Source organism: Vidua chalybeata, chromosome 19 (genome assembly GCF_026979565.1).
Source record: "Vidua chalybeata isolate OUT-0048 chromosome 19, bVidCha1 merged haplotype, whole genome shotgun sequence".
In the NCBI taxonomy this organism is placed as follows: domain Eukaryota; kingdom Metazoa; phylum Chordata; class Aves; order Passeriformes; family Viduidae; genus Vidua; species Vidua chalybeata.
In genome coordinates, this window is record NC_071548.1 from 6,400,048 (window position 1) to 6,415,074 (window position 15,027).

At 42.2% G+C, this 15,027-nt stretch overlaps 1 protein-coding gene across 5 annotated transcripts; it reads left to right on the forward strand.

The window, feature by feature from the left end:
- The first annotated feature begins 2 nt into the window (after nucleotides 1-2).
- On the forward strand, nucleotides 3-14,310 carry DUS1L (dihydrouridine synthase 1 like). 5 transcript variants are annotated; one of them, XM_053960124.1, is made up of 14 exons: nucleotides 3-347; nucleotides 2,991-3,099; nucleotides 3,990-4,040; nucleotides 5,755-5,867; nucleotides 5,977-6,030; nucleotides 6,663-6,745; nucleotides 6,909-7,012; nucleotides 7,963-8,107; nucleotides 8,712-8,808; nucleotides 9,175-9,263; nucleotides 9,801-9,967; nucleotides 10,539-10,576; nucleotides 13,548-13,623; nucleotides 13,949-14,310. In XM_053960124.1, exons 1-14 carry the CDS (start codon nucleotides 111-113, stop codon nucleotides 14,098-14,100), a joined length of 1,515 nt encoding a protein of 504 aa, XP_053816099.1. In that variant the 5' UTR covers nucleotides 3-110; the 3' UTR covers nucleotides 14,101-14,310. The 5 variants fall into 5 exon arrangements, 4 of the variants coding, with proteins under 4 accessions (XP_053816099.1, XP_053816102.1, XP_053816101.1 ...); XM_053960127.1 differs by having other exon boundaries at nucleotides 5,815-5,867; XR_008434167.1 differs by lacking the exon at nucleotides 10,539-10,576 and having other exon boundaries at nucleotides 13,949-14,036.
- Nucleotides 14,311-15,027: the final 717 nt, after the last annotated feature.

Here is a 15,027-nt window from a genome sequence, read left to right on the forward strand (position 1 = left end):
TGCCCGGCCCGGGCGCAGCGGTCGCGGCAGCCTGAGGGCGTCAGGCCGCGAGCCCCGCGGCGGCGCGGGGCGCCAGCAGCCGCAGCGCTGCACGGGCGAGCAAGCGGGAGATGCCGAAGCTGCGCGGGGAAGCCTTCTGGAGGGAGACGCTGCGGAGCGCCCACTACGTGGTGGCGCCCATGGTGGACCAGAGCGAGCTGGCCTGGAGGCTGCTGAGCCGCCGCCACGGCGCCCAGCTCTGCTACACACCGATGCTGCACGCCCAGGTCTTCCTCAGGGACGCCAACTACCGCCGCGAGAACCTCTACGGCGAGGCCTGTCCTGAGGACCGGCCGCTCATCGTGCAGGTGAGCGCGGCCCCCGCCCCGGCTCGCCCCGTCAGCCCCAGCACCGGGGGCGACGGCGGCGGCTGCTGCCGGGAGGAGCTTCCCTGGGCTCGCCTTGCGGTGCCATTCTTGGGTAACGTTGAGGACGCAAGTCGGCACTGCTAAACCCACGCGCCCCATCCGCCCCGCTCATGCTAACAAATCCAGGCGTTTCCCAAATGTGCATGAGTTGAAGGTAGTCAGTCTAATCCACATTTTAACGTGGTTGTATGGGATGATAGAAATCTCATTTTCTTCATCTAAATACCGCTGACAATACTTAGCTCATGAAGATGTGTGTTTTTCTGTTTATCCCATGTTTAGCAGAGGTTTTCCTGTCTTAACCAAGGGGCCGGGAGCACTGGACTTCTCAGAGGATTTCAGTCCCCTGCACCTCATCTTTAGAAATAGATTACAGTTGGTCTGGTAGAGTCAGGGTGTGTCCCGGCTCTGGTACCACTCAAGGAGGATCAGAGCTTTTTGAGTAGTAATCTGAAACCCTGAGCTCAGTGTTTAGCTATAGAGAAAGAATGCACGGAAGAGAGGACAGACTTTGAAGCATATGTTGCTTCTGCTTCTGGATTACTGTGTGGTATTAAGGTATTTCACTTTATGCCAAAGAGGGAAAGTGGCTTGTAGAGTTGGAGAATAATGCAGGCAAAGACTGTTGTCATGGGCAGAGGAATGACTGATTTCCACACATGGAGCAGTTAAATGGATGAGGACTCTTTAGCCTGGAAAAGAAGTGTCTCTGTTGACTGAGGAGAGAGATAAGAGAAGCCTGTGGAAGTATTACTGGCTTGAAGATGATGAATGGGAAATAAGTAAGCATAGTGGTAGTTATAAACTGTGAAATTAATTGCTGTGGGATGTACTGGATTCTGAAACATTACATGAGTTCAGAAAGCAAATGAAGGAAAACACTTGAGGGTCTTCAGGTGCAACAAACACACCTTCTGTTTCCAAAGTCCATAAAGACATTTTTTCATCTTCTGCTGTTCCCCAGACATTTTGGTATTGATCTTTGATCTGTCTCAGTACAGCTTTCACAGAATCATGGAATATTCTGGGTTGGAAGGGACCCACAAGTCCACAACCCGCAAGTACATTGAGTCCAACTCTTAAGTGAATTGTCTATACAGGGATAGAACTCACAGCCTTAGTGTTACTAGCTATACCATGCTCTAACCAAATGAGCTAATCTCAGCATCTTGTATATTCTTCTTCTGTGGGATGTAGTTTCTTTTGACACAGAAAAATAAAAGTGGTGGAAAATCAAGTAATCTTGAAAGCTGTAAGTCACAGATCTTCAGCTCAGTAAGCTGTGTGTCCTGGTGACACTACCTGAACAGGATCAGTTGCTGTGAGCTTGCTGTGTTACCCTTCTTCCCACTGTCCACTACTGGATATAAAGTATGGAACTAACTAATCTTTGGATTGATCTTGTGCAGGAGTCCTTAAAGATTTGGTCACAGAGTCTTAGATTAGACAGAGGTATATCTGAGCTCAGCCTGCTCTGAAGACTTTGTTTACTCTGCTAACATTCTCATTGTATGACATGATTGGAGGCTTTCTGTAATTTCAGTTTCTCAGAGAAAGCAAATTATTTTTTTATTTTAGTAGGTGTCAGTCATAATTTTATGTAGTGCTGTAGGATTTAAGTAACACCTTCTGCTCAGAAGTGTTTAAATTTTGTTTCAAGTTTATTAAAGACATGACAAAAATGGTTTTTGTGAAAAATGAGGTTTAGAAAATCTGTTTAAAACCATAAATGAGAAGAACAGTTTGTCTCTGTCCTCTTCAACAAAGAAGATTCAAATTAACCTATTTTATTAATTTGCTTTTTGCACTGTGTTTTAAATGTAATATTAATTACATTCAGTTAAAACTGAGCATTTGACTATAGCCCATGTGTCTGTTTCACATTCCATGGCAATTCATTTTAGAGGCTGCCATGGCACTGCTGACTCATGTTCAACTTGCCATCAACCATGACCCCCAGGTCCCTTTCTGCAGCACTGTTCTCCAGCCTATCTGTCCATACATGCAGAGTCACCCTGTCCCAGGTTCAGAATAGGCTGCTTGTCTATTAAACTTAGTCTGTGATTGCCTAGCCCTCTGATGGTCTTTTTCCAGGACCCCTGTGCCTCCCAGGGTGTGGACAGCTCCTCCCAATTTAGTATCCTCAGCAAGGTTACAAATGTCAGCAAGGTTACGAGTCATTCATGGAGCTGTTGAAGAGCTCTGGCTCTAAAATGGAGCCCTGCGGAACCCCAGTCATGGCCGGTCACCAGCCTAAGGTCATCCCAGTCACTATAACCCTTTGCACCTGACTCATGAGCCAGTTGTTTGCCCATCACACAATGTGTTTATCCAGCTGTGGGCTGGACATTTTGTCCAGAACCATCCTGTGAGAAACAGTATCAAATGCTTTACTGACATCCAGAAAGATTACATCACATGGCTTCCCTTGATCATTTTGAGAAATAGTGTTTGGTATTATTAATTGTGCATATTTGCCTGTTTTCTCTAGCAGGTAGTTGCTTCATAACTACATCATAACGTTTTGTCAGTACTTGAAGAAAGCTGTTGCCTGATTATTCCACTTCTCTTTGGTTTTCACAGTTCTGTGCCAATGATCCTGAAGTGTTTGTCCAAGCAGCACTGTTGGCTCAGGATTACTGTGATGCCATAGACCTAAATTTGGGTTGCCCTCAAATGATTGCAAAGAGAGGTATGTGCAAATCTGAGTCCTGGATAAGCAGAGAAATGGCAAATGGTGTTTCAAATGTGAATGTTGGCAGTAAAATATCAAGAGGGCCAAATCAAGCCATGGGGAGGCTGCAGTACTGCTGAAGTCAGACTTAGTTACTCCCAATGTAGCAGGTAATGTTTTTTGTAGTACCTAAAGCAAAAATTAGATATAATTAATTCTAATTTCTCTTAAGTGACAGCTCCTGTGTCTAGAATATCCTTCAGAAACATTATTTTTAGTAAGAGCTTGATTTTCTTTATTATTTTTGCTCAGTCTGTTTTTGAAAAACTGCAATTAAAATTAGATCATTCAGACCCTTAGGATCTCCTATTTCCTTGATACTTGCAGTTTTTTCACAGTGGTGTAGAAGAGGATGACACCTGCTGAATCCCTTAGATACTGCATGTTTGAAAACCAGAGCCAGTGTTTGAAAATTTTGTACCAGTTAAGGTGTTGAGAAAATATTTGTTCAGTAACTGCTCATTCTTCTTCTAAAATATCTTTCAAAGACTAATAGGAAATTATTAGTGATACAAATAGATCTTTCAGTCTGATCATCTGTTATCCCAATAGGATTTATTCAACATCTAGTATAAACCCTGAGAAGTTGGACTTTGAGCTGCAAGTGTCAACACATCAGCCTTGGGGAGTGCCAGTGAAAGTCAGGTGTGGGTATTCCTTGTTTATCCTGTAAATTTAGGGTGGCAGGGAGAACAGAATCATCCCACTCTTCCAGCTGGGCAGGACAGAGCAACTCTGTTTCTGCCAGTAAGCCATTTGAGTGTCTGGATCTTTGTGAGAGTTTATGAAAACTGTGCTTCAGGATCTTACTCTCCTGCAAAAGTCTGTCATATGCTCTTTTATCATAGGTCACTATGGAGCATTTCTGCAAGAGGAGTGGGATCTTCTTCAGAGAATGAGTAAGTATTTAGAGAGGGAATAGGATGAATTAATTATTGAGAGGAGGTCTAGAGATTTTGGGGAAAAGGAGGTGCATCATATTTCTTTGGGCAGAGTTGTGTTTGGGTTTTGAAGGGGCAGTTGTGTTCTTTTTTCTTTTGTTCGTTTTTGTTTTTTTTTTTTTTTTTTAATTTCATACTGTATTCCAGTGGCACCCTCAAGATACTTGATGGTATCCCACTGCAAACTCACACTAGATCTGCTAAAAGACTTTTGTACCTGAAACAGACTTCAGGTGAAAGTGAGTCAATTAAGTTCCAGTCTCATATGATAGCTTAGTGGCTCTCCAGCTCTAGAAACAGTAGAAGTCCTGGTGCCTTACTTTTCACATTGAAGTTCTCAGGTGCCAAGGGTCGTGTTTCTGCTTGAAGCCACAGTTGCCCTTTTCTGATCAACTCCGTGTACTCTTTCTGTCCAGAGTATAGCAAATGATGCCTTTATTCTCCTAATTTTTGTAGGTTATTTTCAGGCTATCAGTAGCTGTTGTGAACAGTATCATATTTTTTTAAGAAATTAATTTGTAACTGATATAAAAAGCAAGGTTTTGGTAATTTTGTAGAATTGAGAATGTGCCTTCATCCAACTTCAAAGCATGTGTTGGAACCATGAAGTTAGAGAGTCCTGTTTCTGTTTGCATTCCCGGTGGTCTGGGGAATCTTGAGTGATGTTTGGTACAAAGACACTGCTGAGAATCTGGAAGATTAGACAGTGCATCCTTGCCCAGCATGTAATGTGGCTGTTGAGAAATATGCAAATCAGAATAGCCTCAAAGTGTGAAGGTCATCTAGTTGGGTGAACCCAGGCTATCTAGTAAGAGAGGTGTCTTAGGCTTTCCTCTTCCTCCTTTTTTCCCATCTGTCTTTAAAATGGTGGAGCACTCTTTTCTGCTCCACCTGTATACACCTTGCTTGCTCCTTTGAAAGGGTGATGGGAAGTACCTATCATTAGAACTCATAGGATTTGGATTAGAAGACAGCAGGTGACTTCCTACATTGTATATCCAAGCTCTGGAAGATAAGAGAATTTCAGACACGACATTACTCAGTGTTTTCCCGTTGGCTCTCTTTGTGAGCTCTCTTTTTGGTATTTTTGTGATTCCATGTACTGTGTAAGGACTGGGGGTTTACCATGTCCTAGATTTCACCCTGACTCTATAAGCTACATTTACTACTTGATTTCATCCACAGCCTACCTCACTTGATAAGCCTCTGCTTGCCATGGATAAGACTCTACTTATAATGATATTTTTGGTGATAATTTGCAAAGAAGTGAAGCACCTTTTTGTGGGAAAGGTAGACAAGCAAGAGTTAATGTTGGAGGAGTACAATAGCCTGTGAAGATAATAAACTTGTATCAATAATTAAATTGTGAGGGGGTGGTCTTTGAAAGTGAAGATTTAATGCAGTGGAAGTGTTAGGACTGTTAAATGGGTGACTATTTTATGCCATCTTGTTAGGATGCAGATGTTGGGTTTCATGTGTGTGTTACTGTTACATGATTAAACTATGCAGTAAAGATTGCAGAGGACACTGCTGATTTTTTAAGCTGTAAGAACTGCATATCAGTAACTTCTTAGGCTTTTTCCATACCACACCCAGTATCAGATCTTGAGGAGAGCAGACACTTTTCATAGCATTGTGCAGCCCACTTACCTGTCTTTTCAATCTTTCTCAGTTTTACTGGCTAACGAGAAGCTCTCTGTTCCCATCACATGCAAAATCCGCGTTTTCCCAGACATTGACAAGACAGTGAAGTACGCACAGATGCTGGAGAAAGCTGGCTGCCAGGTAAGAAGGCAGCTGCTCCCTCTGCTTCTGCACCGGACACGTATCTTTGTGTAAAGTATCTGATGACCAGTCCTTGACCAGTTCTTGAATAGGCTGCATTATTTTGCAGACAGAGCAAACAGGATGCAGACAGATCCTGTGTGTTTGCAGTCCCAGGCTGCAGGTCAGTAGTGTGGTACGAAAGACACAATGATTTCAGTCTCTTGTAACCACTGCACTGTGCAGCATCCTTCACTGTGGTTGAGCATCTCAATCTTCACATAGTGCTGCAGGAGGCAAGTGTAAATGCATGAAATCCACAGTACTGTAGAAGAAAAAGGGTATCAAAAGGTATCACTAGAAGAAATAGGCAGCCTTCTAACTCCAATTAAATAGGCAACATCTAGAAATAGGCAGCATCTCTAACTCCAATTAAATTGGAAGAGATGATCTGTAGTTAGAGATAGTACTGACAGTATTTGGACCTTCTGCTGAGGAGAAAGCTAGATCAATATATCACAAATTCCAAAGTGAATCACAAATGGAATCCAGAAGGAAAAGGAAAGGAAACCTGTAGGTTCTCCCACGATAGAATCTTGTCATGCCATGGAATAGCAAGATGAAAGGAGCCTAAAACCATGCCACAGTAGGTGAGCTATTGATATCTTTCTGTGTTGCTAAACTCCCTGCACTGTTGAAATAGCAGCAGGAACTCAGTGGCATCCCTGAAGTGTAGGGAGTGGAAGGAAATTTTTTTCAGTGGATGTATTCCAGTGGCTCATACGCGTGGAGAGTAAATGTAATGTTGTGTTCCAGCTGCTGACTGTGCACGGCCGTACTAAAGAACAGAAAGGACCACTTGCTGGCGTGGCATCTTGGGAGCACATTCAAGCTGTAAGGTTAGTAAGCAGTACCAGTCTTAGTGGATTCCTGCTAGCACACTGGATTTTAAACATAGTGTACAGTGGCATTGAAGAGCAAACAAATTGATGTGACAGGAGGAGAATTTCTGGGTTGACTCTAATTCTCAGTTTTATGCATCTGTTTTATTCATTGGTATAGAAAAGCTGTAAACATTCCTGTATTTGCAAATGGAAACATTCAGTGTCTCAGCGATGTGGAAGAATGCATCCGTAAGACAGGAGTACATGGTGTCATGAGTGCAGGTAAAGAAAATTAACTTCTATTTTGATGAGAATATGAGTTGTTTCTTATTCCCTTAGCAGCTCTGTATACATTTATTAAAAACTTATGTCAGATTGACTTGGTGAACAGCTTTGCTTGACAGCTGAGTGGCCATTCTCCCTCATTTTATACTGGCCATCTCATACCAGGAAGAGGGATCCCTTAAGCTTTGTAAAGAATCGTTATGTTGGACTTGCAATACCATTGACTCATTGAGCTCAAATGTAATTACTTGACATATGGGAGGCATATGGGGCTTCCGTTGCCCTGGAATATTTTTGTGACATCTGTTAATCAGTGGAACAGTTTTTGAATGGTTCCAAATGAACTAAGTGCATCTGTGGGTTAATATTCCTGCAGGTGGTTCATGTTGGATTGGGACAAGAAAGAATTGACATAACTTCCTACAGGAAGAGCTAGGATAGGCATCAGAAAAGCTTCTAATCACTCACACAATTAAAGAAGGGTTGTAGAATCTTGGTTTTAGAAAATACTGGTTAACAAAAGGCTTGTGAAGCCGTAGAGTAAAGCACAGTGAGAAGCTGTATCTGTGAACTTGGGCCAGACAAATATCAATACAGACATAAGGCAAGGCACCTGTCATTTCAGTATTTAACTGTTGGGCAACAAAAGCAGTTATTTCTCTATTTATTAATTGGTTTACTGTCTTCCTGTCAAGGTTAGATGCCTTTCTAGAAACAGCACTTTAATTAGATATGAGCTGCTCAGCACAATTAGGAATTGCATAGCGAAATACAGTATCCCAAGGTCAGGCTAGAGCATTACAGACCCTGTATTCTTTCTGAGAGTATGTGGGTGATGTGTCTGTGGCTGTAGAATCACAAAAGAGATGATCAAACTCCAGAGCAGAGATTTTGGCCTTTGTTTCAATCCTGAAATGAAAGCTTGAGCATTTATTTTCGTTCCCTAGAAGGTAATCTTCATAACCCAGCTTTGTTTGAGGGCCGGAACCCATTGGTGTGGGAGATGGCTGAGGAGTATCTGGAGATAGTGCGGAAGTACCCATGTCCATTGTCTTATGTTAGGGCTCATCTCTTCAAGCTCTGGCATCACACGTGAGTATCTCCTTAGAACTCTTTAATGTTTTCAGGGCTCATCCTGCTTAGAAAGCGTCTGGGCTTTCTGGCAAGGATTTATTTGGCCAGAATGAGTATGCTGCAAAATTTTCTGTCCTGGATCTGGCTGGAGAGGATGTGGGCTGAGGCTTTTACCCTTTATTTCATATCTGGGAAACAGGGCACTGGGAATGAACAAGTTGCCACAAGATCAGCCAGGGTGTGATCTCACAGCATGCCAGTTGCAAAGTAGCAATTGCCCATGTGCACACACTTCATGGCAAACACAAGTTAACTATCATCTTTGTTCATTGTGAGGCAAAGTGCTGTTGCATTTATTGTGGAGAAAGAGCATAGCTATGGGCAGTTACTGAGAAGCAGCTGATGCACTGTACATTCATGTTATCTTATGTCAAAGTACCTTGGTTGTCTGCCGAGTATTTATCTGAAAGAGACATATATGTGCTTTTCTCTGGACTTACAAAGAGGAATGTAAGCTTCTGCCAAAGGCAAATGAATCAGGAAAAGTGTATAAAATGCTTTTATACTGTTATTTTTAGTTGATTGCAGTCTAAATATAACTGATGTTTGGGCTTTGCCTCAGGCTTCAAGTTTACCAGCAGCTGCGTGAAGAATTAGCAAAAGTGAAGACTCTAGAGGGCATTGTAGATGTCAACAGGGAGCTGAAACTGCGATGCCAGGTACCAAGATGGGCCCTAATCTCCCAGAACAGCACTGCCTGCACTTGGTGGGAATGTACCAAGTATGTCATAGAGTTGACATCCATTAGTCACTTCTCTGGGACTTTGTGGCTTATTAACCTTGATATTTATAGCTTGCTACAGTAGCATCCCCTTAAGCCTGGACAACTTTACCTGGGATAAAGTTGATTTAGGAAATACAAATGTGCTTCAGTTCATCTGTCGTAGTAGATAGTTTTTTTGCCTGTACGTAACTGTCAGTAATTGTTAGCTTAAATTTCAGTTTGTGATTTCCTGGAGTTTGAAGTGTTATTTAGTGTATTTTCTGACAACTCCAGGAAGACTGATTGTAACTCTATGCTGCAGGAAGAAATAGCTAATCAGAAAGAAGGAGAAAAGCCAAAAGAAGGGTTGCCTTTTTTCCACTGGATCTGTCAGCCATACATCAGGCCAGGGTGAGTTACTTATTTTGATACTTACAGGTACTCATAGGCCTTTCCAACCCATACCATCAGTATCAGCCACTGATTCTGTTCTAGCAGCTTACATTCACAAAAAAAAAAAAAATACTGAAGAAGACTTTGGATTATATTTATTCTAGTTTGGTTGTTTCCTAATTATTGCTTTGTTCGTGGGGATGTTGCTCACTGTTTGCATCTTCTTCTTTGGATCCTCCTCAAATTTCTCTCTCTCTGGAAATTAAAAATTAGGAATCCCACTGCAGCTGAGAACAAGAACATGATGTGCCTAATTTAGCTGACCAACTTTAATTGGCTTTCCAACTGATATATCTGGTAGTGTCTCTGTTATTAACTGCCAGTGTTAACCAAAAAAGCTAGGTTTTTCTATCCCACTTCTAAGGGCAATGACACTTCATTGTAGCTGTGATATAAAGGTTTATGGTTTACCCAGATTTCTGTAAACCAAAATAATGGTCAGGGAACAGCTATGTCTTCCCTCCAGGCAACTTATGATGAAATTCACTGTTTCAGGCCAAAGGAGAGATGCAGGGAGAATGGAGATAGTGGAACAGAAAAAGGTGTGCGGGGAAAACGTGCTCTGGAAGAAGAGGAAGATGGAAATTCTGAGCTTCTGTCAAAGAATAAACAAAAAAAGAAGTTAAGAAATCCAAATAAAAGCTTTGATCCATCTTTAAAACGTAAGTTCCATTTATTGGCACAAATGTATGGAGATACGCTGATACCACCTTTGACATAACTTGCTGCTAAGAATTTTCCTGGCTTGTGTACTTGTAGAAACTTCTTTGAAAAGAGGAGGAATTGTTGCTATTGAAATTTCAATAGCAAACAACATGATTCAAATAAGGTTCACTAGTAAAGGAAACAAGGATCAAAGTAGTAGGTCACTAATTCTAAGCATCTTTTTAAGATCAAAATGGTTTACAAACTGCATTGTAGCAGTCACTAGCATTTGAAATTGAAATTTTATATGCATTTCAAGATGATGTCCTCCTGTTTTATGCTTGACTTGAGGACTAAAATTTTCAGTGTTTGGATTTTAGCATAGAGGCACTTAAAAATTCAAAGTACTTTTATCTTTGCATTGTTTTTTGAGATACTGTATTTTTATTTCAAAAAGAGTCTCTGGCTAGAAAAGCACCAAGTCTTGTCTGGTTCTGTTTTTTTTTTTTTTAACTTACTTCTTCCACATAAAAATACATTGGTGAAATCAGCTTTCTCTCTCTCTCTCTCTCTCTCTCTCTCTCTCAGCCAAGTATGCAAAATGTGATCAATGTGGAAACCCTAAGGTAAGTCAGTACAAGCATCCATAAAAGCATTTCCATGCAGGGAATGTCCATGCAGGGATCAATCGTGCGATGTCTGGATGCAGACAGGTGACACGTGGTGTCCCTCAGGGGTCTGTACTGGGTCCAGCACTGGTCAATGTCTCCATCAGTGATGGAGACAGTGGGATCAAGATTGTCCTCAGCACATCTGCAGATGACACCAAGCTGAGTGGAGTGATGACACACCTGAGGGACAGGGCCATCCAGAGGGACCTGGATAAGCTCAAGCAGTGGCCTCTGGGAACTTCTGAGGTTTAACAAGCCAAGTGCAAGGTCCTGCACTTGGGTCAGGGCAACCATGGTATCAAATCCAGGCTGGGAGGATGAACAGCTTGAGAGCAGCCCTGCCCAGGACTTTGGGGTGCTGGTGGATGAGAGGCTGGTCATGACTCACACATGGGCACTCACAGCCCAGAAAGGGTTTTTTCACAGCCCAGAAAGCCCCTGTGTTCTAGGCTGCATCAAAAGCAGCATGTCACGGGGTGGGGGGGTTCTGTGCCTTTACTCTGCTCTTGTGAGACCCTCACCTGGTGTTCTGCATCCACCTCTGGGGCCCTTGGTGCAGGAGACACATGGGGCTGTTAGGACAGGCCCAGAGGAGGCTGCAAAGATGATTGGGGATGGAGTCTCTCTGTCATGGAGAGAGGCTGAGAGACAGGCTTTTCTGCCTGGAGAAGAGAAGGCTCTGGGGAGCCTCACTGCCCCTTCCAGTGCCTAAAGGGGACTTAAAAGAAAGGCAGCGATGGACTTTTTAGCAGGGCTTGTTGGAGTAAGACAAGGGGTGATGGGTTTAAAGAGAGTAGATTCAGAGTAGATGTGCCTTAGATTAGAAGTCATTTTTTATGGCGAGGCAGTGGCCCAGGTTTCCCAGAGAGGTTGTGGATGCCCCATTCCTGGAAACATTCAAGGTCAGGTTGAACAGGGCTCTGAGCAACCTGATCTAGTCGAAAATGTCCCTGCTCTTTGCAGGGGTTTGGAGTAGATGACCTCTAAAGGCTCCTTCCAACCCAAACTATTCTATGATTCTATTGTGTTATTCGAAATCCTGAGGTAGGTCTGTGCCAGTGCCCAGTCACATAGGTGCATGCCAAGTCCTGCTGGTAAGTGTGTGTGTGGGGAGGAAAGTGAATACTTGGGCGAAAGCTTTTTAACCATTAACTGTAACCAGTCTCTGAGGTTCAAGGTGCTGTACAAAAATCCTTAACATACATAGGTTCTTTGAGAGAATTTGCCTTCCTGTCAAAAAATGTGTAGTCCTGCTGCTGCTGAGGGTATTTATTGCTAAGACAGTTGAGTGAGTTAATTGAATTTCCCAAGATACCTTGGAAACAAATCTCCAGACTTCTAGACATGTATGACATGCATATTTTACTGTGAAATGAAAAATGAACCCCTCTTACTGGGGTTAGTGGTGGGTGGAGTTTTTCTGCAAAGGGAAAATTTGAATAACTGGTGTGGTTCTTAGTGTAAAATAAAAATACTTCAAATATCATCGCAGTACAGCCTGCAGTGTCAGGCAGCACCTGCAGCTCTGTTTTGTGTTGTGTTTGGATCTCTGCCTTTATCAAAACAAGCCTAAGCACCTCCTCATCCTCAGTCCTGCCTTTGCAGCAGATTAATATTGACTTTCACTATTAGCAATGTGAAATGAGGCAGCTGGTTTTACAGGTTCTGTATTGAAATTTCAAATATTTTGATATTTGCCAAGAATTAATTTTGCTTTTGCTTGTTTATTTTTTCCCTTGGGGAACATAGCTGTTTGCTTGAGAGGGTGGTGTTGCTGAGCTGTGTGAGCAGAGTGTATTTATTGCTGCTAATATACCTGTAAAGTGGGGTGTAAGATGCAAGTAATTTTGTGTTCTAGCTTAAAAATTAGCATTACACCTCAGGGGGCAGGGGAGCCTGCAACACAAGCATGTGCTGTTGCTCCCTGTTGTAACACTGTTACTGTAGCGAAGCAGTGGCAGCCAGCTGGGGCTCAATTTGAAGCTGCAGCTAATGAAAAAAATGGGATTTTTTTGCTGTGTTCATTATTGGGAAAGCATTGAGCACTAGGCTGGCCTGCTTTCAAAGCCATTCTGTTCCACAGCTAATCCAGATGACACTGCTTGGTGCCTTAACCAAGATTGTCTGCACCAGGACTTAGACTTATTTTTGTTTTGCTGTTGTAATGTTGCAGGTAGCTCTTGAAGTCTTCTGACGAGGCCTCTAATTATTTTTTTCCCTATATTATGTGTTTCTGAGCTATGTCATGAAATGGGGTGGGGGCTGTGGAGGTGTGGAGAAGAAAAAGGGGAAGGAACTCAAACCTTCCTAAACATGAAGAATTTTCTGACTGGGGTGAATGGAACCACGTAAACAATAAACAAATCAATATCAACTAACAATATCAACTCTCTTTTCTAAAATGTGTGTGAGCAAAGCACCCCAGAGACCCAGGCTTGTTTTGCCACCTCATCAGTTAGCCAAGCTCAACTGCTGCTGTCCCCTAAGGGTCATACATTATACTTCAGTAAATATGCAGATGTATTTTAAGATGCAAGTAGGGAAGTAATTCTGGTGGTAACATATTGTAAGTATAGCTGCACTGTGTTTCATGTTGCAGAGAACTAGAGCCAGCTCACCAGCACCAAATGTGTTCATGGTTGTTCCAGAGGGCTTATGGCATGTGGCTGCTTGTGGTGGGTTGCACAAGTTGAATGTGGATTTTTTTTTTTTTGGTTCGGTTGGTTGGTTGGGGTTTTTTTGTTCTTTATGTGCAAACAGTGAACAGTGCCCAATATGACGTCAACTCCGTCATCTTCATTAGTCTGAGTGCAAGTTTTTTTCCTGAAGATCTGAAAGTGCAGAGCTGTATTGTTACTTATTATAGTAAACAGTAATAATTTTATTTTCACTGACAAAGTTTCTTTATACTGCTATCCCAACCCAGGGCACGAAATGTGTGTTTAACATGTGCCGAGGATGCTGTAAGAAAAGGGCATTCAAGGAGGTAGCAGATTGTCCAGGTAAGTGTACCTGGCCTTACCAGGCATCAAGCAAACATCTCATCCATCTCTTATGTATATTCATTACTTAATCTTCGGGTTATGGGGTATAGGTGGGTGTTAAAATCTACATACTGCCTAAAATGCTACATGCTATCCAGAAGTTTGTAGTACCATTTTAAAAGACTGCTCTTCCTATCACTGCTCCTGCTTTCAATGCCTTGGGATTCAGTTTCCAGTCTGCAAAGACCCATTCTTTATAAGGAATGAGGTATTCTGTTTACCACTGTAGTCATCTCATTTCAGGATGTTGGTTTGGGCCTTTTTCCCCCTTTTGCTTTTTCAGGTCATGGATTACTTTTTAAGACCAAGTATGAAAAATCCCTTTCATGGCAGCACAGTCAAAGAGGAATTCAAACCCCAGAGATCAGTCAGAGAGGAGATGCAGAGGTGGGGGAGACAGCAGTGCTGAAGGAGGCTGGTGACAGTACAGGGTGAAGCTTTGGAACAGTCCAAGAGCTCCTGCCAGACCACTACACTACTTCCCTGGGCCAAAGAATGTGTCATCTCCAGCTCACTGTTAGCTGTTTGAACTTCTTCCACATGATTAAGTTCTGGAAAAGTTTTATTTAAGTAAAAAAACTGCTTACTCAGGGAATTATCCTGCATTTGAAATAAAAGAGATGCAATTAAATGTCTAATACTGTATTTGAAAGACTGAAAATGCTGCATTTTTGGGTGGAGACAATTTCTGTAAGCTGCCATTACACTCTGCCTGCTGTATGCTCATTAACTCTTCATGTTCTGTTTTTAATACTGGCAACTAAATTTATTGTATTAGAACAACCTTCTGGCATGCTAAAAATAGCCATGTCAGTGACTTCCTCACTAACAGAAAATGTGTCACATTTGTTAGTGTTTTAGTAGGCCACATTTTTAATGTAGAAAGGAAAGCAGCAGTACTTGGAAAATGTGAATGTAAAACTCTAAGATCTTGCTATATCCACATTAACAATTATTAGTTTCTTACAGTATGATCAAACTTAACAGTCTTCCATGAGCCAAAGGTAGGGGGAGGATGAAATTTCTATTTTAACAGAGGGTTGTCTAAAAATATGTGGGAAGTTGGAACCAAGTTCATTAATGATTTCCCTGCTCAAGGGCTCATACTTCATTATGTGGTCACATGATAAATTCTGAGAGACGTGACAAAACCAGATGCAGGTCCTAGACATCCACCTCTTCCACCTTGTGGAAATAGTCTACTTCTTCCCTCACATAGGCATACGTGTTAAAGCTGTCAAGTATTCTGAGTTTCCTGGTCTGTTTCGCCCTCCTCTAGTAAAAAAACCTAAATATTCATTATCCTAGAATTCCAAACTGTTTAACTGACCTCTCCCCATTTACAGTTTCCCAAAAAGATCA